A 26,614-nucleotide genomic window follows, 5' to 3' on the forward strand; every position below is an offset into this window, starting at 1 on the left:
TGTTCATTCTAACATTTTATTGGAAATTTGTTGTGTACATCAATGAAGTACAATCAAGGAAAAGCATTATTTTTACACAGTCATATTCTACTATCTGTCCTATCTTCTAACATAATTTAATAAATTCTAAGATGCCCCTGATTCGGGTATCAAATCGTTTGAGTGGTCTGGAAATCTCTCTATATAAATATAAATCGTAGCATCTAAAACACCATCATTATTTTAAATTGGTTTCAAATGCCTTGGGAATATCTTGTAAAATATAAGTACCATAGACTGGCTGTAGTGCCAGTGGGGGAGGGAGGGCAGTACATTTGAAGCTCATGTAGCAGGAGCTGGGAAACAGTGATACAGCATCTCATGGGGCACATAAGGGGAGACTGGAGGCCCTGAAAGCTGGGCACCAAACTTGGCCAGCCTGCATCTTCCAACATTGCTTGAGTGCCAAAGTTTACAGAGACATGAGACTCCAGTGCAGAAAGAAGCCCATCACCCCAACTCCCTTGTCACTGGCAGATGAAAATGGGACCCTCCTCTAAATTATATAGGGGCAGAAACTCTGGCACAGAGAAGGTTCTGGAAAGTTCTTCCCACCTCAATTCCTCTGTCAAACTCAGCCCTCCCTCCCCCAGCTGAGAAAACTTGAGGGAGTAGCAATCCAAAGGGACAATGTTGGTCCCCTGGAAGGACAGAGTGGCTGTGCCTAGTTTCATTCGAGGGGCACTGGCAAAGGCTGCTCTGTCTCCAGCATCCCTCTCACCAACTTTCAGGCCATCACCAGCTTTTAGCTTCTCTGGTTCTTCAAAGCTTCTCAGCACACAATGTTAACACCTGCGTTGGACTTACAGCTCATAAACAGCTTTCACCTTTGCTGAGTTGCTTGGTTCTCACGGCCCTATGAGGTAGGAAGGGTGGGGACCATGATCCCTCATTGAAAGATAAGGAACCTGGAACTCAGAGTTAGGCTGCTTGACCAAATTCACACAGCTGGCCAGCTGTAGAATCAAAATTAGAGCGCAGATCTGACTCCAAAGTCCATCCCACTTGTTTTCTGAGAACAGGCTGGGAGATGGGACCCATGTCCTCATACCCAGCCTGACCCTCCTGAGCGGTTCTCAGACACCCCCGTTGAGGACCGGATGAGTTCGCATGCGATAGATGATGACTGCAGTGGCGGGGCACAGCAACAAGGAGGTCATGATGACAATGGTGGCCAGGATGATGAGGACAATGACCCAGATATCCAAGATGTGCTTGGGAAGCACAGCCTCTGCAGGGGATTGGTTGATAGCATCCATACTGCCCCACTCTGCAACAGACAGAAAGGAAAATCAGCTTTGTTGTGCAATCCCAAGAAAGGGTTAATAGTGGTTACCTTTCAGGGCATTGGACCAGAAAAGCAAGGTTTTTGCTTCTCATCCTTCATGCTTTTACACCATGTGTGTTTTCCAAACACGAGCATGTATTCTAGTCTTTCTACCACAACAGAGGGGAAAATGGAATTTGGGATTTCCTTCTAATTCTGTGTTAAAAGTAAATACATATATAATTTCTAAATAAAATTAAAGTATGTGACTAGATCAGTGATCACTAAATACTCTCCAGTGGTGGCAAACTTACGGCACATAGCCGCAGTGGATCATTTATCGTTTAAAGCTCTAAAAGGTTCGCCATCACTGCTATAGACCACACTAAGTGAGAATCACCTTAGAACAGAATAAAGAAAAGCCTGATCTCTGGGTCTCAGTCCAGACTTAGTGAATGAGACTCAGTAGAGGAGGGAGGGTGCATTTTCCCCATCACCAGCTGATCTGAATGTGCAGCCAAGTGTGGGAGCTCCTGGGCTCCACAATCCCTGAGGTCTCTCAGATGCGGTCCAGCTCTACACACTGGCAACTGATCCCAAAGTGCTCTGCAACCCAGCTGATCCCGCCTAGGCAGGTTCCAAGATGAAGGAAACCTTTGGCCAGGTTTCCCAGGGCCACAGGAGTGTCAGGCTGGGCCACAGAGGAGAGAGGCACAGCCTGGCCCTGACTCAACCATGGGGATGCAGTTATTTTCTTCAAGGTCTAAGAAACAAGCGTGAGTCACAAGAGATGAAAACAGTTCAAGAGGGAAGGGGGAGGGGAAAATCATTCTTTGTGGTCTCTTGATTACATCAACAGCTCACTTGCCTTAGGCCAAGGAACCCCACAAAAACCGTTTCCAGTAAAGCCACTAACATCAAACAGTCACTGGGACTCCACATGCCAGGAATACATAATCTCCCTGACTGATTTTAGTAAGCAAAACCTGACACTTACAGGAACGCTGGCTTCGGGACTCATCCACTGTCACGAATCCCACCCTTTACGTACACAGGTCACACTAAAAGCAATACTAAATCATAACACAAAAAATGTATATGGTACGAAACTGATGTAGGTTTTTCCTCTGACAAAAACCTGAGAAAATAATTTTGCCCAGTTTTTGTGTATTGCTTCGTGTTGTATTTTTTGTGTCCCTGCTCAGTGCAGTCTGCTTACTTGTGGCCATCACGGCTGCTCAACTGCCCCTTGACTCCTCACGCTACTCAAAACACAGTTTGAAAACCATAGGTCACACTGTTCCCCACAGCCCCGCAGCTCTGCTGCTCTAGAGTTCTGAGACTGGCCATACACACGGCCTGCACAATACGTGGATCTCTATCTCCATTTTACTTTTCTCAGTCCTCAAACACCTATCCTTCAGCAGGCTGCCCCTCCCCATATAAAAAGGGTTCAGACACTATGAAAGAAAAAATTCCTCCCCAATATAAGAACTAAGCAAATCATATGTGCAGCATCTTTCACTGCATGCTGGAAAATTTTGCTTTAAAAAAATATACTAAAAAGGACTCAGCTTCAGCTAGCTGACTTCTGTCTGACCTCATCTGTCATCAGAGTGCACCAACTGATTCCTTCTCAGTGCTTCAAATCTTGTTTCTTGGGCCAAGGACATAGCTCAGTGGCACAAGCACCTGCCTCGCAAGTGCAAGGTCCTGAGTTTGATTCCTGGTACCCCTCAAAAAACTTGTTTCTTGTACATCTAAGTAATAACCATGGGATAATTTGCTTCACAGATATATTGCTTGTTATCCTGATGAATATCTCACATCAAAATTTAGCTCAAACCAGTGATATTACAAATTTACATCTGTCGTTTACAGCCATAGCACCCTGAACACACCTGATCTCGTCTGATCTCGAAAATTTACATCTGTCACTAATAAAATATGGTATTTTTATAAATATGGAAGCTAAAACAGTAGTCAAGCCTAAACTCTTGTCATTCTGAACTGGTGTACTTTATCTGCTGTTTACCTCATCGATTAATAATAAACTTTGATATGTGTTTAATATGTTTGTCTAAGAAATTGCCTTGACACAGCCACTGGCCGTGAACGTACCACCCCAATAGATCACACCTCCACCCCACCAGCCCTGTGGACTGCTGTTCCTCAGTCCACAGAGCTTAACACCCTCACCACCTGGACGAAGGGTTTAAAAAAATGTTTCTCCAAAGGAGAAAAAAAAAATGTACTTTTTCCAAAGATGAAAAACTCATTCTATCTACCAAGTTCTCCAGCTGATTCACTTCATGTAGGAAAGAGGGAGCTCTACTGCCTGACTATGAGACACCAAGTTTTATTCCCGGACTATTTTTCTTAAGCAACTAACTTCTTTTGCAGAACGAAAAAACTGCTGTTCTAACCAATCTCATCATACAGCAAATTTTCCAGTTAGAAGAAAAATTATATAAATTTCATAAATTAAAAACTTCCACAAATTAGTAGTCTTGGAACGATTGGATTCAAGCAACAAATCTGTGCTAACTATTCACTTTCCAATTATGAGATTTCTCCGGTAAGCAATTTTTTCCTCTCTGACAGGGCAAAATTGTTTTGATTTTGGGTTGAATATGATCAGAACAAGTAATTCTGTCCTTGATGGTCATTCATTTATTTATTCATCAAGTACTTGCTATAAATAAGACACTCTCTCAGGAGTCACTGCTACTTATGATGACTCTTATTTCTAAGAAGCCCGGAGGAGTGAAATATCCCTCCCCTTGTTTCCTCAAACACGGGGTCATAAAAAACAGCATTCATTTAACAATTTGTACTTATTTATAAAAGAAAAAAAATTATTTTGTTTAACAAATTTGTATTACTTGTATTTGCTTAATCAATCTAGCTTTGTCCCATATCTTAACTTACTAAACCCTTGCAATAATCCTGTAAGAGATTCTTTTGCAGCTACTGAAATTAAAGCTGAGCAGGGTTAACCAGACAGCAGTCACAAAGCTAAGTGAATGGGATTCAAACTCAGGTCATCTGATCCTGTAGTCACCATGCCAGTACAGCTACCTCCACAGTCCACTCAGACCCAAGTGTATAAACATGGAGTATACCAGATCCGGCTTGCTTCTCAATCCAGGTCAGATTCTTAGCGTTTTGGCCAAAGGGCTTTCCAGATTTGAGAATTAACAAGAGATATGTCATCTGAAAAAAACCAGGATTTCCATTGTAGTAATGGTAAATTGCACAAATGAACCAGTCCTTTTATTCAACAACTAGAAAAGGAGATTTAAGAAAAAAAATCTGCTTTAAGCCACTTAGAACTAATTAATTAAGAATGACTAGGCTAGATCCAGGAGCAGGGAGAAATCCAGGAAGTGAGCCTGGCATTCAGGGCAGCATTTCCACTAGTGGAAAATAGACTGGACAGGGTGCTTCTGCCAGACTCAGGAGGCTAATGGAACAAAACTTGGAGTCCAAGACTTCCAAGGCAGGGAGAGCAAAATGTCTGTGGTTTGGCTTGGACTTCAAGAACATCTTTATTGCTGAGCAAGACCTGGGAGGTCAGCTTAGAATTATCACAGTTCCTGGAGATCATAACGTTAAATAAAATAAATCAGATAGAAGGCTAATTATCACATGGTTTCTCTTCTATGAGAAACCCAAAATATAAATAAATTAAAGCATTTCTTAAAAAGGAGAGTTGGTAGAAAACAGGGAGATGGACTTCTTGGCGACAGAAAAGGGGAGCAGAGAGAGGGGGAGAGGTGAAAGGATAGAAGATGCAGATAAGGTATCAAAACAATAAAAATATGAGTATATGAACAATTTCCCACAAAATGTAATTATTATATACCACAAAGATGTACTAGTTAAGTAAAAAGTTAAACAAAATAAATAGGTTAATACAGTTCCTAGAACTGAAATCAGGTTGTTTCAGATTTCTAGAATCTCCAGCTTCCCGGGGGAAGCAAACATGTATCCTCCCCAGAGGCACCAGCATCATGATAAGCCTTTTTTTGCAATTATAATGTCCAATGTATAACCAAAAATAACCAAGAATATAAAAAGACAATATGGCAAAAATAAAAATTGAGAAACATCAGAAAATAAGACAAAATCTACAAGAGCTACAGATACTGGAGTTATCAAAGAGACACACACTTTAAAGAACTTTACTATGTTTAGGAAAAAAACAAAGGTTGTGCATTTTGACAGAGAACATAAAACTATAAGGAACAAAATATCAGATTTGTTAAAGAGCCAAACGGAAATACACAAATTTTAAAATACAGTGAACCCTAGAGTTACAACCAGACTCACATGTGAACTGCTTGGGTTATGACGGGAATTTCAGGCTGAACTTACAATCAAAGTCTTGAGTTATGACCCAAGTGCCAGCCACTTGTGCAGTTCTAAACAAAGACTGAAGATGCTGGAAAAACATACGTAAGCATACACAAGCGTCAATCTGAGCCCAGATGTGTGTGTTTGTGGACATGATTTCAGTCAGTGCTTTATAAAATTGCTATGATTACTGCTATCAAAATGGTCCCAAAAAAGCTAAACTACAAAATAAGTTAAGGGAGGAAAAGAAGGTAAAGAAAGTAATCACGATTGAAAAGAAGGAAATTGTAGAGAAATATAAAAGTGGCATTTGTGTGACTCATCTCACTAATGTGTACAACATCAAAATCCACCACATCAACAATCTTACAAAGAAAAGATTTGTATAAGGAAGTTAGTGTTACTAAAGGTGTTACTTATGTCAGTAAGTCATGATCAACAGTGTGAGATGAGGTAAAAATGCTATATTATTAGTGTAGGTAAATGAAAGGTAGATGGCAGGTTATAACCTATCTCAGTCTATAATTTGTGAAAAACTAGGGCTATAAATGCAGATCTTGTGAAGAATAACCCATTAGTAAGTGATAATGGTAAAACGTTTTGTGCTGGTAAGGGGTGGTTTCACAATTTTGAAGCAAAAGATGGGGTTCATAGCGTATCTAGGCATAGTGAAGCAGCCAGTGCTGATAAAAGGGCTACCGAAAACTACATGTACCATATCAAAATGATGACATCAAGAAGTAGCTTTTGCTCTCATCAAGTTTTCAACTGTGATAAAACTGGCCTTTGGAAGAAAATGCGCAGGAGAACGAACATTATCCAGGAAGAAAAGAAAATGCCAGGCCACAAGCCTATGAAGGACAGGTAACCTTAGTGCTATGTGCCAATGTGAGTGGTGACCTCAAGATAAAGTCTCTTGGTTTATCACTCTTAGACCCCTAGAGTGTTAGAAAAACAGAAAGTCATAAAGAATAAGCTAGGGGTCATGTGGAGATCTAACACAAAAGTCTGAGTAACAAGAGTAATTTTTCTTGGGTGGATCAGGGAGGCTTTCTGTCCTACTGTTAAGAAATATCTAGAGAACAAAGTTTACCACTCATGGATCTCCTCATCATGGACAATGCTCCAGCTCACCCACAAGATTTGGAAGAAGAATTGGCTGAAGAATTCCTGTGGTTCAGTTGAGTTGCTCACACCTAATACTATTCCTCTACTACAGCCTATTGACCAGCAGGTTACAGCTAAATTAAGAAGCTACACACCAAGGAATTTTTCCTCAAGTGCTTCCAGATGGTCTCAGATACAGATTCAATCCTTGAACAGTTCTAGAAGGAGCATTACAACATCCTTTCCTGTGTGGGGTTGAGAAATCCTGGGTCCATGTCTCTTTAAGGACACTGAGATCTCCCTGGAAGAAAGTGTGGCCTAAAATTTATAGGAGAGAGACTTTGAAGGCTGTGTAGAGGAGCCTGAGCCTTCAACTGACCCTGTGGTTGATGACACTGTCACTATTGCTGAGTCCATAGGCTTGCAAGTAGACAGTGGTGATGTTGAGGAACTGGTGGGGGAACACTCAGAGAAACTGTCTACAGAGGGACTTCAGCAATTTCTGACTGAGCAACAGAGAATGGCAGCTGAGAAGGGGTGAATATCAACAACCAGTGCAGGGGCTGGGAATTTAGCTCAGCAGCACAGTGCCTCCCTGGCAAGCATGAGGTCATGAGTTCAATTCCCGGTACCAGAAAAAAAAACAAAAAAAAGGAACAACCAGTGCAGTAAAGTTCTTCTTCTGAAATAAATGAAATCCTGAAACAATGGACAGAGCTACAAACATTTGTAAAGAAGGCCCATCCAGATAGAGAAAGAGCCAATCACTGGATTCACTTGCTTAAGAACTATGTCATGTCATACTACAGAACAGTGTTAAAGAAAAGACAAAAACAAACAACCTTAGACCAGCTTTAGTTCTCAAAAGGTTGAGACCTACTGAGCCAGAAGCAGGTCCTAGTTCACTACAGGTTCTCCCAAATGGAGAAAGGACACCAGAAAGCCAGATTCCTGATGTTCTCGTGGAAGGGGATTCTCCTGCCAAACAGTAACCACCTTTCATTTCATCCTTCCTTCCTGCAAGCAAAGATGTCAACTTGAATGATGAGTAGGGTATGTAATTGTTGTTTCTAGTAAACTAGGCACATTTATAACTTTCTGGTGCATACCACTAGTGAAATTATTGGTGTTTCTGGTAAATTATGCACATTATACAACCCTTATTATGAAAAGGTTAGTTAAGGGGTGCTTTAGGAAGTTTGGAACACATTATGGGTATTTCCATTATTTCTCATGGGAAAAATAGTCTTGACTTACAATCAGCCCTCACAATCAAATTGAGTTCTTAAGTCAAGGATCCACTGTATAATAATAGGAATTAAAAATCCAGTCAATAAGTTTAACAGCATACTAAACACAGTGGAAGAGATTAGTGAACTGGAGCATAGATCAGGGAAAGCATTTACAATGAAAGAGAAATAAACAAAAAGATGGAAGATACAGAAAACTGGATGTGAAACACAGAAGAAACATTAACAAGATACAACATATGTGTAATTGGAATACCAGAAGGAAAGGAGAACAGGACAGAAACAACATAGGAATACATGGAAATTTTTCAAAGCTGATGAAAGGCATAAGCCCTAGGAATTTGCAGAAGGATAAATAAAGTGAAATAAAAATAATCAGGCACATTATAATAAATCTGCTAAAATCTAAATGTAAAGAAAAAGACAGTTTATCTTCAAATGAGAAACAATTAGATTGATCACCAACTTTTTAACAGAAATAGTGGAGTCAAACCAACAATAGGATGATTCTCTTTAAAGAGGTAAAGAGAAATAATTATCAAGAATTATGGTAAAAATAAGATATTTTCAGAGAAGAACATAGAAATAAAACATTCAATAGCAAAGCAAGTAAAAGAAATAAAAGTATTTTAATTTTTCTGACATTGTCTGAGAAAGATCAAAAAACAATTACTATTAGACATTGTTAAATTCAAAGTATATATTGTAGTCTTTAGAGTAGCCATTAAGAAAAACAGTAAAAGAATACATAATTTCCAGAGGAAAAAGGAAAACAACAACTTACAACAGATGACAAGGAGAAAAGGCTCAATGAAAGGTGGGAGACTTAAAACTCAAATGAACCAAGGCTTTTACAGTAATTAAACAGATTTTCTTTTACATTCACATTGCAGAGGAGTGTTAAAAACCCAGACTTTGAGGCCGGTCTGCTTGGATTTAAATGTGGCTTCACATTTGAGTAAGTTACATAAATTTCCTCACGCTTCTACTTACTGAACTGAAAACAAAACCAAACATGGAGAAATAATATGTCTCACAAGATTAGAAGAATTATATGAAATAATCACACACAGCATTTAGTAAGTACTCTACAAATACAAATTCTTATGATTACAAATTCCTGTAGGGACCAACTAACTTAAGCAAGTATCCTCCACTTCTTCCACTAAAGTTTATCAGCATCCCAGACTTGAACCACATCTTTATCAACAAAGATGTTAGATGATACACTGTGCCTTGAATATGGTTAGTCCTCCAAAGATTCAAGGGCTAGAAGCTCGGTCCTCCATGTAACAGTGTGGAGAGGTGGTAATGATTAGTGGGGGAGGTCACTAGGTCATGGGGGTACCCACCCTTGGGCAGAATTAATATCCATCTCAAAGAAGTAGGTCAGTTGCAAAAAAAAAGCACGTTTTCATATAGCAAGGCTACTCCACATGCTTAGTCTTTCTTACACAACCCCTTTGCTATTTCTCTGCAGTGTTCTGAGCCTCCCTGAGGTTCACCAGAACCAGCCAAACAGCTTTCAGTGTTATGCATTTGAACCTCAGAGCTATAAGCTAAATACAACTCTATCTTTGCAGCTTACCCAGCCTCAGGCATTTTGTTATACCAATACAAAATATGAAACAGAAGACAGTCCACATTAATGATTTTTAAAAATCAGCCAGCACACATGTTCCTATGAGGAATGTGACCATCATGTACTACAAACACGTATAATAAAATGGATAAGCAGGGCACAGTGGTGCACACCTGTAATCCTAACATTCAGGAGGCTGAGGCAAAAGGACTGCTGTGAGTTCGAGGTCAGCCTGGGCTCCATAGTGAGTTCAAGGCCAGCCTGAACTGTACAGCATGATCATGTCTCAAAAACAAAATTACACCACACACACACACACACACACACACACACACACACACACACATCTAAGGGATGCAGGAAGTGGGAGGAAAGGGGTTAAAATTTTAAAAGTCTATAAAATGTCACATACATGTACTAGCTCCTCATGATGAATGTAATCATTATGCACCACAAATATGTACTAATAAAAAATTATTGTGGGGCTGGGGATTTAGCTCAGTGGCACAGTGCCTGCCTGGCCAATGCAAGGTTGTGAGTTCAATTCCTGGTACTGGAAAAAAACAACAACAACAACAAAAATTATTGTTAAAAAAGCACTTCTGTAAAAAAAATCAATCAGCACAGTCATTAAACTGACCCATTCCTGCATTACAAGCACAAAACTGATACAGTTAACAATTCAATCTAATCTAATAAACATTTCTGGCACTGTGACTAATACTAGAGGTTAAGGAGTCAGTGTGGCATTAGAGATAAATCAAAGATAGTTTTTGCCCTTAAAGTGTATACTCCCTCCTGAAAGAAAAAAAAAAAAAAATCAAACTAATTGTGTTACAGCAGAATTCAGTGAGAAAAGTGCTCACGAGAGACCAAATACAGGAACAAACAAAGCTTTATTGAGCCAGTGACTGATAGCCTGATTAGAAGCCAGGGAAGATGTCAGTGCTAATTGGACTTCACTTCCAGTTTAAGTACCTTTTAGGTTTCCATAGTAACCATATAACCACATTACTTCATTTTCGGGAATTTTACAAGAATGTAACATAATTATCACTAGGTTTACATTTCCCAGAAATTGCCAGTCATGTGCTGGTCAGGCAGACATTTGTGATTTAACATTTAGCCTACTCCTCAATTTATTCTAACTATTTGTTCCTGTTTTATAGCTCCGTTTTCCTTTAGTGGGTTAGCTATAGGGGAGGGGGTGAACAAGTGAGTTCATATACAGTTTAAGTGAACTTAAGTAACTTCTAGAATGGAGTTACAAAAAGAAAATGCAGTCTTTCTTGCCCTATCATCCCCCCTTAAGGACATATTTTCCTTTCTTAGGACATATATAGTCCTTCATATGATGATGGCCTTTTTTCTGTGTCAAATTCTGTGGCCTCCTTGAAACCATCATTTGTACTTAATATACTGTAGTCTGTAATCTATTTTTTATCCATCCTATAAGACAGAGTCCAAAAGTTAGAAGGGCCATTATTATCAGAACAGGCCCAGCCAAACTAGTAATCAAAGAAGTTAACAAAGGATTCCAATTAAAGTTGCCCATACCATCCTTTCTATGATGTGTTTTCTCTCTCTTTTGCCTCTTTCTTTAACATGTCAAGTGTTTCTATGATAACTCCTGAGCTGTTTGCATAGAAATAGCATTCTTCTTTCAGGGCAGCACAAAGCACCCCCTTGTTTCATAAGCTGAGCTGCTTCTATTCTGTAACACCACTTTTGTTAGGGAATTAACTTGCTCATGTAATTGTCTAACCACACTTCAAATCCCTGCCACACTCTGTTCTATACTGTGGGTCAATCCAGTAAGCTTTTGGAAACCCATTTCCAAGCGGGCTACAGCACCAGTACCTAACCTGAAGGACCCTGCTATGCTTATCTCAGCCAGTACCAGTAAAAAATGTAATGTCTCATCTTGACCATGTCTGTTGGCTAGGGAACAGACACCAGGTTTCTGGGCCCCCTTGTATAGTTGTGATGTGGGGGATGAGCCTAAGCAAAAGGCAGGGGCCAGTCTGTGTGTTCTCTGTCTGTAGTCAAGGAAATAACCCATTAGTGCAGAATGACCAGGATCTCTGTGTTGCCCTGTAAATGGAGTTTTGTGGCACAGTTTGGCTACAAACAACCTGGTTGTGCCCTACCACACAAAATCTTTGTCCATATACAGTTTCTACAATAAAAAGGGGAAGTGTTTTTTCCTCCTCTGGGGTGCAGATTACCTGACTAAGGGTAATCTCCATTAAGGAAGCTATCGCCTTATAGAAGGGCAGAATTAATTTTATACACATCCAACAGCTCCCAGATAAGGTAGGTAGACTGATTGAGAAGATGATGTTTCATTAAGCATCTGATAAATACCTGATTGGGCCCTCACTCTATCCACATTAGCTTGAACAACTTCTGGGGAAGAGAGGTTACTTTTTGGGGTGATAGACAAGACCTTCAGGCTGAGACTGTCAGATCAGTGCAGCTCGTGGAAGAAAGAGGGAAAGGGGACAACTGGTTTTCTGGGTGTTATCTCTGTTCATGTTACATGGATGAGAATCCTTGGGTTCATCCATCCTCCTAACCTCTATACAGTCTGTATGTGTATGTGAACTCCCCAAGTGAGCCCTGTGACCAAACAGGGTCATTAATGTCCTTTAGGATTATCTTAATTTGTAAACAGAAACTATCTGAGTATCTAGTATTGCAGCCAGCTCTCTTTTCCCTATATACCTGGACACATTTGTCATCCTGGGCCCATCAGTGAGTCAGGGGATTTGGATCATCAGTCCTGACTTGGAGTAAGTGTTCATCATATTATCCTGGCCATAGTCCTATGGTCTCACAACCCCAGTGGAGACAGTATGTTTCCATTACCACATCTTCCTCCTTCTGTCTTTGGGCACAAATATAGTCCCCAAGTTACTAAGTCTATATTGGCACTGTCCTTGTCAATTGCTTTTTTCTGGATTTCACAAGCAGGGAAGCAGTAGTCTTTGGGGTCAGCCTTGTCCTGCCACCAGTGGGGGTTCCAAAACTTACGTATGAGAATTGTGAATGTAACAGTTTGCTGGTCACACAGAATACATAGCAAGGCCAGGTCCGCTTACCAAAGATGAACAGAGTCCAATTGTGGGTATACAATGGTGTAATTACAAAGGTGTTCCCCAAGTCCATCAAGGGTATTTGTCCTTATCTGCAGCTCAGCTCCTATTGAAATTTCCCACAGCAGAAAAACTAGAATCAAGACAACCAGGGAGGTCACAATTTTGGTTGGGTTGTAGTCAATTTCTGCTGTAATCTTTGAGAGCAATGCAGCAAGCAGAGCTCTGGTGGAGATGGAGGGGACACATCCTCCTCCTCAGGAGTCCACTTGTTGACCCTGGTGTGATGAATCCACATGCAAGTTTTAAAGCAGTGGGCATGATTAAGATGATGTCAAGAGGTCTCTCGAGTGGTTCCTCCTTCCAAGTCTTAATTAACACTTTGTCTCCTGGTTGAAAGAAGTGAACAGGAGAATGAACTGGGATGAGGTGTCACTGCAGCACAACCTGGTGGAGCTCCTTTAAAGTCTTCTGTAAGGCCCTCATCTGTTGGGGCAACTCCAAAGTACCCATCTCCCGTAGCCTTTCCAGGACATACAAGAGCAGGGAAGGCCTCCTGAACATAATTTCAAATGGAGTGAGCCCATCTTGGTACAGGATGCATCAGGATCACAACAGGGCCATTGAAAGCATAGCCACCCAGTTTTCTCCAGTCTCTTGGCAAAGTTTGGCTAGAGTGGCTTTTAAAGTTTGATTCTGTCTCTCTACTTGGCCAGAACTCTGTGGCCAGTAAGCAGTGTGTACCTTCCATTTCAACCCTAAAGCTGCAGAAAGGCTCTGGACCACTCGACCCACAAAAGTAGGTCCATTATTTGAACCTACAATCATGTGGAGCCTGTACTGGGGAATAATCAGCTCCATCAAGGCTTTTACCACTTCTCTAGACATCTCAGTTCTTGCAGGGATGGCCTCCACTCATCCCAAGGTGCAAATGAGGACCAACAAATACTTCTTGTTTCCACTAGTAGGTTCAATTTCTGTAAAGTCCACCTCAACACTCTCTTTTTTTTTTTTTGGTACTGGAAATCAAACTCACGACCTTGCACTTGTCAGGCAGGTGCTCTGCCACTGAGCTATTTCCCTGGCCCTCACCTCAACATTCTCAAAGGGCAGTGTTCCTTGTCTTCAGACTCCAGGCTGTTGTTGCAGATGAGAAACTGGGTCATTGTGAGCACAAGCTGCACATCTGCTCATCACAGAGGCATACAGTCCAGAGTCTGGAAATAAAGAAAGAATGGCCAAGCAGCTCTGCCATGGCTGTCTTTCCCAAATGGATGCATCTATGTAGTTCTTGGATCACAAAATATAGCTTCTCGGCCTTTTAGCTAAGATCAAGAGTAGGATCGCAAAATATCCTACAGCCTCAGAGAGGGACCCCTTTTCTCCTGGTAAAACTTGCTGTCCATTTTGTTCTATAGCCTCCTCTGTTTTGGCCCACTTTAGCTCTGTGTCTGAATATTTGGGTGGTTTGTGAATCGGAGCCACTAAAACTCAGCCTACAGGGAGTGAGTCTCCAACAGCAGATTGTTTGGCCACCAGATCAGCTGCTCAGTTCCCTTGGGCCTCTATGGAGTTGCCTTTTTGATGCCCCAGACAATGAATTCTGGCTACCTTAGTGGGCAGCCAAATGGTCTGTAACAAGTTTAATATTTCCTGGGAGTTCTTTTTTTCGTGCCCCCCCCCAGGAGTTCTTAATGTCTTTTCCTCCCATGGTTAGGCTCCTCTCTCCTCTCTAGATGGCACCATGCATGTGTAAGTGGCAAAGGCATGGGAGGAGTCAGTATAAACATTTACCCACTTGTCTCTTCCTATCTCCAAGGTCCAAGTGAGAGCAATTAACTCAGCTTTTTGAAGCGATGTCCCAGGAGGCAAAACCTGAGACCAGGCAGTCTGTTCAATAGTGACAACCACCACTCCCACCCTCCAAACCTCACTGATTACCATGCTGTTGCCATCTAAAAACAGTGTCAGGTCAGGGCTCTGGAGGGGTGTATCCTGTAGATTAGGTCTGGCTAAGTAGACTGCCTCAATCACTTCCACAGTCATGTTCAAAAGGCTCCAGGGACATTGACAGGAGCAACGGAGGGTTGAGGGCCTGGACAGTCTTAATAGTGAGTTGGGAATCCTCCAAAAGTGTCCCCTGGTGCTAGGCCAGCTTACTACCTGAGAGCCACTCACCACCAGATCCCTTCAACAAAGTCTACACCGCACAAGGAACAAACATTTCCACTTTTTGTCCCAAAGTCAGCTTATCAGCTTCTTTTACTAGTATAGCAGTGGCTGTGGTGGCACGCAGAGAAGAAGGCCATCCAGCTGCCAGTCTCTTAGACAAGTAGGCTACGGGGTGCTTCCAAGGGCCCAAGGTTCAGGTCAGGACACCCTGAGCAGTGCCCTCCTTTCATGTATAAACAACTGAAATGGCTTGGTAATATCAGGCAATGCCAAAGCAGGAGCACTCAGTAATTTCTCCTTTAGACACTCAAAGGCTGCCTGGCAATCAGGGTTCCATTCTAAGAGAGGGTCATTTCCTCCTTTTAAAGCTTCATACAGGGGTTTGGCAATAGCTGTAAAGTTGGGTAGCCAAAGGTGACAGTATCTAACCGTTCCCAAAAATTCCTTCAAGTCTTTCCTGGATGAGGGCTCTTTCAAGTCCCAAATGGCCTGGATTGGGGGGGGGGGGTTAACAGCAAACAAGTTTCTCCCTTTAACACAAATATAAGAAACTTTACAATTTGCACACATATTTGGGCCTTTTTTCTTGACAGTCAATACCCCTTATCCTATAATAAACTCAATGATCTCTTTGTCCATTCTTGGCATAGTTCCTGAGTTTCGGCTGCCAATAGCAAATTGTCAACGTACTGTAGGAGGACTATCTCGGGGTCTTCTTCACCAAAGGGTACCAAATCCTTGAACAAGGCTTCCTCAGATATTGTTGGGGAGTTCTTAAGTCCCTGAGGAAGCCTTGTCCAAGTTAGTTGACACTTTCATCTCTCTTCTGGATCCTCCTATTCAAAGACAAACAATTCTTGGGATGCAATGGACAAAGGAATACAGAAGAAAGTATCTTTTAAATCTAACACAGTATATCAGGCTCAGGTAGATGGAAGTAAACTAAGCAAGGAGGAGGGGGTGGGTACAGTAGGGTATAGTGTAACAACCAGGGCATTCACAGCCTGCAGGTCCTGGACAGGGCAATACCCAATCCCAGGCTTACAGACCAGCAGGAAAGGCATGTTCTAGGGGGACTGACATTCCTTAGCATGCCAGCTTTAAGCAGCCTCTGAATATGGAGTTTAATTCCTCTTCTAGCTTCCATAGCCATTCGGTACTGTCTTAGTTGGACCAGCTTTGCATGTTCCACTAACTCTATTATCACCAGGGGCACATGAATTGCCAGACGAGGAGCATTGTCCTCTGCCCAAACCTTTGGAAAATGCTGAGTCCAAGAAGGGAGAGCAGATTGCTCCATAACAAGGGAATCCAGGAGACAATATTCCTCCTACATAGGCAAAGTAACAGCTAAGATGTGAGCCTTGAGGGAAGAATTTCCTCCCATGGTTAAAACAGTGTCCTGCAGAGTAAAGGAAATTTGAGCCTAAGCTGGTGAAGAAGATCTCAGCCCAGGAGAGGGGAAAGGACAATCAGGCATAAGCAAAAAGGAATGACTAATTACGTGTTGCCCGAGCTGGACCTGGCATGGCTCACAAAAATAGGGTGAAGTTTGGCCAGTTGCCCCTTGAACATGCATGTTCTGACCCAAAAGTGGGGCTATAGGCTGAGTCACTACTGACAAATCTGCACCGGTATCTACCAAAAATCTAATAGGCTTTCCCCCTACATTAGTGGTCAGCCTGGGCTACCTGGGGCCCAGAGACAGAGACCTGTGACCCCAACAGTCTGAAACTTCCTCTGATTCCATCACAAAACACTTCCTTTTTCTCCCTCTTCTTTTCCAGCAGCTTTGGACATTCCCATTTGAAATGTCCCTTTTCCTTGCAATAGGCACATTGGTCTGGATCTAAGGAAGTGCGATGACCTCCTCCCTATTTGCCTTTGTCTCTCTTTTCTCTAGCTCCCAACTGGGTCTCCTTCTTGTAAGCTGCCAGCATTACCTTTCTCTTCTCCTTAAATTTCCATTCTGTATCTTCTCTATTATGAAACACTGTTATGGTTTATGTCGATGTTTCCCCCCAATGCCTCATGCAGACATGGGGCAGGCTTTTAGAGTTTGAATATGGGTGTGAGAGCTACACCCACCCTGGGGTGGATAGTTTGCATATGTAAGGGAGAGGAAAAGAGTGCTTGAGGGCATTCCTCCCCCATTCCGCCCTGGTGTGTGCTTGTGGCTTAGCTGTGTTCTGCCGTCCTGAGATGCAGCCCTCTGCAATGTGCCACTCTGCCTTATAATCTGCCAAGTACAGATTGAAACCTCCACAAACTGCAAGCAAAATAAACCTTTCCTTCCTTAATTTTGGGAGTCAGATATTTTGTCCCAGCAACAAGAGAAAAGTAACCAAGACAAATACCTTCTGGGCAATTTCTACCAATGAAGAAAAATTCACCCCTGCAAACCCTTCAACCTTCTGTAGTCTGCAGCATATATCAAGGGCTGACTAAGCAAAAAGGTCAGGTTAATAGCATGAGCATTTTCAGGCACCTCAGGATTGAATGGGGTGTACATCTGATAAGCTTCCATGAGGCACTCGAGAAACACAGTGGGGCTTTCAGTTGATCCCTGATACACCTCCATGACCTTATTTAAATTAGTGGGGTGGTGAGCAGCAGTAGGAAGCCCTTTTTTTAAAGTTCAATGATATTCCTTTAAAGTACTCAGTCCCTCCTCAGTATTGTAATCCCAGTTAGGTATCTCGCAATAGGATGTGAGCTACTGTTGCTTCTTCGTCCTGCACAGTTCCCCCACTGTCTAATCTCACTTGTTCCTCAGCCACCTTTTAAATTCTGTCCCTTTCCTCTGAAGTAAACAAGTTTAACACAATCTGCTGACAATCATCCCAAGTGGGATGATGAGTCTTAAACACTGAATCAAACAATGTAATCAAAGCTCAAGGCTGTTCTGAAAAGGGGGGAGGTTCTGAGTTCTCCAGTTATACAGATCACTAATGGTAAAGGGAATGTACACCAGGATGAACTGAGGGTTCCCTCTTGGTCCCACTATGGCAGCCTGCTGTAGAGGCAGGATGGGAACCAGACCTGAAGAGGAGAGCTCATCCAGCTCAGCTGCAGACTCTGGGGAGGGCTGACTGCTGCGATGAGAAGAACAAGAAACTACAGAATTGGTGCTGCAGTGGCATCCCTCATTTGGCTGCATCAATGAGGAGGAATCTCCGTCTGGGGCAGAAGGGTGTGCAGTGGGGGCACCAGAAAGGTCAGGATAGGGTGCTGGAGGAGCTGAGAGACCACAGAGATAGGATCATCTTCCTTAGAGACTAAGGGCAAAACAAGGGGCTTCTGTTTCAGGAACCTTTCTTTAATAACCAAACCAACCTTTCTTTAAGAACCTTTCTTTAATTTCCAATCAGGAAACCCACAAAAACACATTCTGAGCCATTAAGGTAACATTTGAACCACACATAGCCAGGAATCTATGTAGGGAAACTGATCCAAATGCCCAGGTTTCCCTGTGACTACATCCCATACTCTACTGGCTGCATAAGACTTGACTGCCCCCTCAAATGGCCAGCCTACAGTGAAAGAGGGCCACTCTACTCCATATAAGGTGGAAAACTTCCCCTTCTTCATCTTTATGCCATAGTCCCCCTTAAATTTATCAAAGTTCTTGAGCATGCACTCTAGCACAGTCAGCTTGCTGCCAGCTACACCCATAACAGTTAGCAAGAACATTTGCTCGCTCAACCAAGGCTAACCAAGTTCAAAACAATAGCCATAGTCTTGGCGATGTGGAGTAGCTGGGCCATATCTGGATCTGTCTGAGCCTCTAGGTGGATGATGTAGAGAGGCAAGAAGGGCAAAAGCAAGACCACCACCAAACCTCTGATCCAAAGGATAATCTCAGGTGTACTCTGAAATCATGGGCACATTTGGGAGACACAGCACAGACAAATCAAATGAATCCCAGGAATTGGTAATTGCCTCCAACCATCAATTTAAAGTATTTTAGACACCAGAACTGACCAAATCCAAAACAAATTCATAGACAAATTCTGAACAAATTAAGAGACAAAGTTCTGCTCAAATCCTCAGCTGTGCTGAGACCAAACAGCTGCCACATCTGGGAGCTTGGGCCCTTCAAATTGTCAATCTGGAAAGAAAAACAAGTCCTTGGAAGAGCCCAAAGGCAAACAAAGGAATCCAATTTTGAATCTTACCTAGGTCAGGGAGCTGAGCTTAGTTGTCCTTTTTCACAGCCATTGCGTCTCACCTCACAGCCATTCCCAGGTGGCTGGCTGAAATCTGGTGGGGTGCCCTGCCACCCGGAGAGCACCAACAAGCCTAGGAGGCATATAGCCTCCTCAAACAAGAATCTTTCTCATGAGGCAAATCTTGCTGGGGCCTCCAGAACATTACAGCAGAATTCAGCAAGCACTCACGAGAGACCGAATATAGGAACAAACAAAGTTTTAATGAGCTGGCGACTGACAGCCACACTAGAAGCCAGGGAAGATGTCAGTGCTAATTGGACTTCACTTCCAGTTTAAGTACCTTTTAGGTTTCCATAGTAACCATATAACCACATTACCTCATTTTTGGGAATTTTACAAGAATGTAATACACTTGTCACAAGGTTTACATCTCCCAGAAGTTGCCAGTCATGTGCTGGCCAGGCAGACATTTGTGATTTAAAGTTTAGCCTACTCCTCAATTTATTCTAACTATTTGTTCCTGTTTTATAGCTCGGTTTTCCTTCAGTGGGTTTATGGTTAGCAACAGGGGAAGGAGTGAAAGAGTGAGTTCAGCTACAGTTTAGGGGTGAACTTAAGTGACTTCTAGAACGGAGTTACAAAAAGAAAATGGAATCTTTCTTGCCCTATCAATTGCAGAGAAGCACAAAACACTCGGCCTCCAAGCAGAGAAGTGAGCACTACCCTGATGGTATAAACCACCTCCTATTGGGAAAAGGAAAAGGAACTCTACATGGCCTCTGGAATCAAAGATCTTGATTTGAATGCTGCCTTCCACCTTCACTAGATTGTGAGACTTTTGCTAATCTTCAGTCTCCTCATTTGTGAAAGGGGGGATACTAAAACACTATTATCAAACCATTCTATTGTGAGGATAGTGTGAGACCAGATGTAGACTCCTGGAACACAACAGATGCTCAAAAAAATTAATGTTCATCTCTTTGTTTTGCCTAAGTAAAACAGAAGACTTTACAAAGAAGGGAGCATTTGATATGGACTTGGAAGGATAACAGGAATTCAAAAGGAAGAAATGAGGGTAAAAGCAGGTTGAGCACAACAGATATCCTCAACAAAGCCCAGAAGTGATGAAGCCGTACACTGTGTTGGGGACAGATGTATTCCTCGTGGCTCTGACCGGAGGCTAAAAACTCTTTGAGCTTCACTTGCCCGACTTCTATGGTAGGAATATTAACAGCAGAAAGAACTTCATTGGATGCAGTGGATTAGACTGACATAAGCTAATAGACAGCTGCAGTATGGATCTTAAATGTGCCCTCTAGTGGTAAAGGTTTAGTCCCAGCTTGATGCTACTGGGAGGCAGTAGAGATTTTAAGAGGTGGGGCCTAATGGAAGGTCGTCTAGTCATTGGGGATGCACCCCACAAGGGGGCGGTGTGACCACAACCCTATCTTCCTCTCTCTTGCTTCCCCGTTGCCGCGAGGTGAAGAGCCTGCTCCACCATGTGCTCCTGCCACGATGTTCTCCCTCCCTATGGCCCAAAAGCTACAGGGACAATCAGTCATGAGCTGGAACCTCCAAAACGCTGAGTCACAGTCAGCCTTTTCTCTTTATAAGTTTATTATCTTGGGTACTTTTATAGCAACAGAAAACAGGTTAACACTAACACTCAAGACAATGCCTGCTATACATAGGGAGGGTTTCATAGAACACAGAGAAAAGAATCCTTGAAGAGGCTCAAAGGCCCTACTACTAATTAGGGTGGCATGAATGCCCTAGAGCTGAGCCCAGTGTAAGAAACAGTGACAAGTCTCATAAGCAAACAGCCTTTGATGTCTGTCCCGACTTTGGACTTCCTCTGGAAACAGCACACCCTTCACATTTGAGCTGCAGCTAACAGTTAACTTTTGAGAGATTGCCAATGGTTATCCAACCGGTTTTACCGCCAAGCAGCCTATTGAGGAAGAAAGCATTAAAGAAATGACTTCCTGCTAGCAGGCAAGCTTAATCTTCTCAAAGTGGGAGGAAAAGGCAGACAGAGGCAGGTGGCGTCCTGCAGGTATGGCCCTAGTCCAGCACTGCCGGAGCTCTGAGCACATGGTGCTGCTGCTGTTTCCTTTCCATTAGACATCAGGCCACAGACAAGGCAGCAAGCACCATCTGTGAGTCACTTGCGCTGGCGTGTCTGAAAATGTGAGACTCTTGGAGCATCTTGCAGAACATGAACCATGAGGCCAACTGTTCAGGGCACCATCCACCATTCAGGACCCTTTCTCAGATTCTATCTGCAGAAGCTGCTCAAATTTCCAAGGAAGAATGAAACATTCAGAATAGACTGAGAGCAGCCCGTGTTCCAGAAGAGGCCCCATTAACCACCTTCAGCCTGAGCACCAAATGGCCTTTGTCCCCTGCTTGATCCCACTGAAGACTTCTACGGCTGCTGTTCCCTCTCCTTAGGATGCTGAGAATGCTTAGAACGGACCCCACCCCTTGTCTCAGCATCCAAGACATCATCTTAAATGTTACACTCCGAAGTTTTCCAGATCTACCCTATCAAGCTACTGCTCCTCACCTGCCAGCCACACTCTGTCACACGTTTTCATAATCTAATACTTGCTTGTTTATTACTTGTTTGTTTTTACTGGCTTTTATTCCTAACAGGCTGAAGATTTGTTCCTCTGACCTCTCAGATGTAAGCACACAGACAGCAGCAGCTCATATTTTGTTTATTAATGCATCCTCAGCACCGATCACACTGTAAATGCCAGTAAATATGAGGTCAGTGGAAGAATGAACATGAGACTGGATATCTCAGATCCAAGCTCAATTCATGGAACTTAATTAGCAGAAGACATCCAGAAAGCATTCTATCCCTCCAGAAACCTCAACGACTGCAAAAGTCAGAATCACATCGCCAAAACAAAATGACAACCTCTGATTTCATCATTTTCTGGGCTCTCTCTATATTGAAGAACTGGGAAAGGGGTCTCATCTTTTCCAGCCCACCCTGCACCTACCAGGCAGAAGACTGGCCTTTCACAAAAAAAGCCCTCTAGGACTCCCTCTTGTTGACTTGCTTGGGCTGAAGAGCTCAAATTTTAATTCTGATTCCCTATATGCAGAAGCTGGGGGTCTGGGGAGATGTGTTTCCCAAGTTGTGAACCTTTCTTTCTCTGTCCTTAGAAGAGGGTAGAGAGAAAGACAAAAGAGGAGGCAGGTTTCCTATGCCAACTCCAGTATAAGGATGTCCCAACCTCACATTTACTCTTGGAAATAGCTCTCTTCCCATTGTGTAACACTTAGCCTCAAACATTCGCCGGTCAGCATATACTCATCCCACCAGGGACATTTGTTCCAAGGAAAAGGGCCAGAAGAAAAAATGGATGGTGAAATGAATCCAACCAGAGGCCTTTCTCTGATGACCCAAGGTCCCTGAGAAATACTATTCCATTTCACCCCAACAAATACCTTCCTCCTCCAAAATTTCTAATGGGTTAAAGACATTCCCTGCCTAACTTTCTACCTGTTCTTCCTTGGCTGGAAAAAAATAGAAAAGCACCACGATACTTGTTTCAAAGGATGAAAATTGAAGCCAGCACTGCTCAAGATGACACATGCCATCTGAAAGCCAATCACATCTCAAAAACCAAGAGAGAGCCAGCAAAAGAAAAAAAAAAAAAAACACTCGGGCCAAATCCATGGCATTCTGCTTAAGATACTACCTTCCATCATTATTTGCAGTGGCTAAGGGTTGCTGTGTGCTGGAGGGACAAAGGAGACGCTCCAGAGAGGGACTGCAGGAGGCTCGGTGATAAAGCTGCAGGAACACTAGGGTGTTGGTGCCATGCCCTGAGGCAGTCGCGCTCCCACAGAGAGCCTCATGCGAATGACAGGCAGAAACACCACCACCAGCACCATCACCACCACCACCACTCCCCGCCAAAGATGTCCATCTCCTGGGTCCCCCAACCTTGAGTATGGAAAAAGGAAGCATGATTCAGAAAGCAGAGCCCTGAGCACACAGGCAAAAGGGACATTACAGATGGGATTAAAACTAAGGACTTCGAGATGCTCCCTAGATTATCCAGGTGGGCCGAACCTAATCATCTAAACCCCTACTAAGGAAGAGGAAGGCAGAAGAGGGGTCAGAGAGATGGGACAGGCTGGTTCCCTGATGTTGGTTTGAAGACGGAAGAAGGGAGCTAAGAGCCAAGGAAAGCAGCAGCCTCCAGAGGCAGAGAATGGCCCTGTGTTTACCGTCAGCAAGAAAGCGGTGGCCTTGGGCTCACAACCCTAGGAAGTAAATTCTGCCAGCAATTCAGAGAAGAGGGAAACTGGTTTTCCATTAGTACTTCCCAAAACAAAAGCAACCTGATGACACCTTGATTTTATTCTTGTGACACTCACTTATTCTTGTGGATTCTAAGCCACAGAACTATAACTGAGTTAAAAAGGTTTAAAACTGCTACATTTAAGCAATACTAAGTTGTTACACCTGCATTAGAAAACAAACATATGGTGTGACCATGAGTAAATCACTCTTTCTGACTGGACCTCTGTTTTGTTGTCAGGCATTTGGAAGGAATGGACAAGTTGATTTCCGAGGGTCTGCCTCACTCTGGAAGACTGACCACTCTTCTGATACTTGCCTCTGCCCCTTGCCGTGTCCCCAGTTCCAGGACAGGCAGGACTTGAAGGCCATCAAAGAAAGAACAGCAAAGAGTAAAAGAAAAAGTAATCAAAAAGCCTCCAGGGTATTTTCTAAGCTACCACCTATGGGCACTGAGCAGAAAGGTCTCCTGTTGTACCACTTGTTACTTCCCTGACTATACCCCAGAGGAACGAAGCGGCAAGTCTAGAAAACAAAGCTCCAGGGTCAATCGGTAGAAGCTGCTCAGAGGACTGGGTTAAGGATTCCCCAGCCTTGTGGATGTCAGATGTCTGTCTGGGACAAGGATCAGGACTAGTGACATGTGTGCCAGGTATCTGTCATCATTAAATGAAAGATCTGGGAAAACCAGTTTAGTTTTCTCTGTCTCTCCTTCTCCCTCCTCTTCCCCCTTCTCCCTGAACCTATGTAGTGAGTCATTAGCAAGTCACATATCTAATCAGCAAATTAGACCCTCAAAATAAGAAAGCTACATGTATACACAACCAAGCAAATATTTTCCATACTGGGGATTGAACCCAGGGCCTTATATATGCTAGCAAGTGCTGCATCACTGATCAGACCATTTTAGCATTTGGGTTTCACAGAGTTGTCACACTCCTGGCCTCAGCCTGAGCAGCTGCGATTGCAAGAGTGAGCCGCCACACCCAGCCTCTGTATACAATCAAGCAATTTAAAGAACACAGTTTGAATTTGGCTTGCTGTTGTTTAATACGCCAAACAACTCTTAACTCTGACCTGCTCAATACTTAGCCTTTACCACTCTGTTCTCTCGAGAGTCACCTTAGAGGACTAGGGTTCCTAGTAACCCACTAGTATACTTGAGCCAGCCTACCTGGGTGACTACACCTGTACCTCACTCCACCACTTCCTGTGATCATGGGTGTGTCACTTTCTCTTTGCGAAGCTCAGTTTTCTCAAATACTGTATTAAATGGAGAGAATGATAGCCCCTCTCTAACAAGACCATATCACAGATTAAATTAATGAATGCATGTAAAATGGCTCACAGTACACACTTAACTGGTGCCCAGTAAGATCATTATTCCATTATTCAGCATACCTGGCCAGTCTGGGAGGAGGGCTGCAGGCTGTGGCCATGTCAACCCCTACTCCTATAAATTGTGGGTGGGAACGCTTGGATCTATCTTTGCACTGCCAAAAGTGGCCATGTAATATCAACCAAAATAAAAATATCCTCCCCTTGGAGCTACTTCCTTCATTTGTAAGTTTCAATCCATAGAGAAGGGGCAGAAACACATTTATAGAGAAGGAGCAGAAGACAGCTGGGAAAGCAGCTGAGGCTGTGACTGACCCCTTAACCTCTTTGTCTGTCACCCATGGGCCCAGTGTCTGACTCAGCCACAGTCCCCACAGTCTCTGTTTTGTGTCTCTGACACCTCACCAAAGCTCTGTGGTTCTGACTACACCAAAGAAGGGGAATTCCCAGACCTTTTGTGCAATGGACCCCACAGCTCCAAGAGCTCAGTGTCTACTCACTCCACCATAATTTACAAACCCAGGGTGGTTGGAGACAGGAGGTCTCTGCTGGAATGGAAAAACACTTCTTGGCTTCTTGGGTTCTCAGTGCAGAGGTACATGCTGTCCTTACGCTCGCGTGTGTTCAGACAGTTCGTGAGCGACTGCACAACACCCAGAGGAGGCCACCCTCACCCACAAACACCCCCTCTACTTACTTACTTTGCAGATGGGGAAGATGAGATCCAGAGAGGAGAAATAACTCAGGCTCTCCTTGGATCCCTAGAGAACTGTTCTCCCCACCGGCCTCCCACCCCAGCCCCAACCAGGTAAGCACACTCCTTCTGGACTATTTACCCACTGCAGTGGCACCAGAGGCCGGCAGATGGTCGAGGAATGACTGAGCAGCTTCCCGGGCTGCAGGCTGGAGCTTTGAGGAGTCTGGTATTCACTGTCTACAATCGAGAACCATTAGCCCCAGGTGCCAGCAGGCTCCGCTGGTCAGGAAGAAACCCTGGGAGCTGGATGAACAGGAGTCCAGCCTGGTCACTCCATCAGAATAACTATTCTTGACATTTCCACACGTTTTTATGGTTTCCACCTTTCATCCTTTCATTCAGTCAGCACGTATTGAGCACTTTGTATTTGCCAAGCCTTGTGCGCCAAGAGCTGAGGTTGCCTCAAAGATAAAGACTACAGTAGACAGGCAACCCCTACACTCCAGAAACCGGGCAGAGAGAAGTGCAAAAGAACCAGCAATCAGACACGCTGTAGCTAAAGCAGCCGATACCCCGAGGAGTGGGAGCTCGGTAAAAAGTCCCTCTCCACTTCTCACACATCTCTTCTTCGCTTTCCGTCGGCAACAAGGACGTTTTCCCCGCTTCACAGATGGAGACACGAAGGCTCAGAAAGACGAAGTGAAGCAGCTGGGGACAGAACCAGCACTACAGTCCTCCAGTCTTGACTCCAAATTCCCGCGCCTTGTACGCGGGGCTCTGAGGACAGGAGTCCTGCGGTTCTGGGGGCCGCGGAGAACCAAACCCAGCGCCGCGCGCGTGCGCTCAGGCCGGGAGCCGAGGGCAGCGTCGGCCGCATTGAGGGTGGCAGTGGGGACTCCGGGGGGAAGCCCGTCGGACCGTGGGGCTGGGACGCACCTCCACGCTCGGGGCTCCGCTGAGGTCCAGGGGTCTGTGCAGAAAGGGTGGCTGGAACTTGGGGGCTGAGAGCCAAGGGAAAGGGAAGAGGGGCTGGGGGAAGAAATGGCCCGGGGCGACGCGAGCGAGGGAGGCGAGGGCACAGAGGGCGCTGGGGGCGCCGCGGGGCAGGGCACAGGAGTGTGGTCGCGAGTCGCGAGGGCTCCGCGCAGCCCGAACCCCCGGCCACGCAGCGGCCTCACTCACCCGGGCGCCGCGGTGCAGCCCTCG

General features: G+C 43.9%; 1 protein-coding gene across 4 annotated transcripts in view; it reads right to left on the reverse strand.

Annotated features, from left to right (window-relative positions):
* Smim3 (small integral membrane protein 3) overlaps window positions 1–26,614 on the reverse strand; it is a 27,656-nt gene continuing 1,042 nt past the window's right edge. Inside the window, exons 1-3 of one of the 4 annotated variants that reach the window (XM_013512224.1) lie at window positions 25,548–26,562; window positions 4,432–4,522; window positions 1–1,309 (exon numbers count right to left, since the gene is read on the reverse strand). In XM_013512224.1, the coding sequence (XP_013367678.1) occupies window positions 1,116–1,309; window positions 4,432–4,522 (285 nt within the window). In that variant the 5' untranslated portion in view covers window positions 25,548–26,562 and the 3' untranslated portion in view covers window positions 1–1,115. Of the gene's footprint in view, window positions 1,310–4,431; window positions 4,523–19,052; window positions 19,317–25,547; window positions 26,563–26,614 lie in introns of those variants that run through there. The other 3 variants (XM_013512225.1, XM_013512226.1, XM_005380563.2) reach the window with 3 other exon arrangements.

This window comes from Chinchilla lanigera, unplaced genomic scaffold (genome assembly GCF_000276665.1).
Source record: "Chinchilla lanigera isolate Chin_1 unplaced genomic scaffold, ChiLan1.0 scaffold00014, whole genome shotgun sequence".
Classification (NCBI taxonomy): Eukaryota; Metazoa; Chordata; class Mammalia; order Rodentia; family Chinchillidae; genus Chinchilla; species Chinchilla lanigera.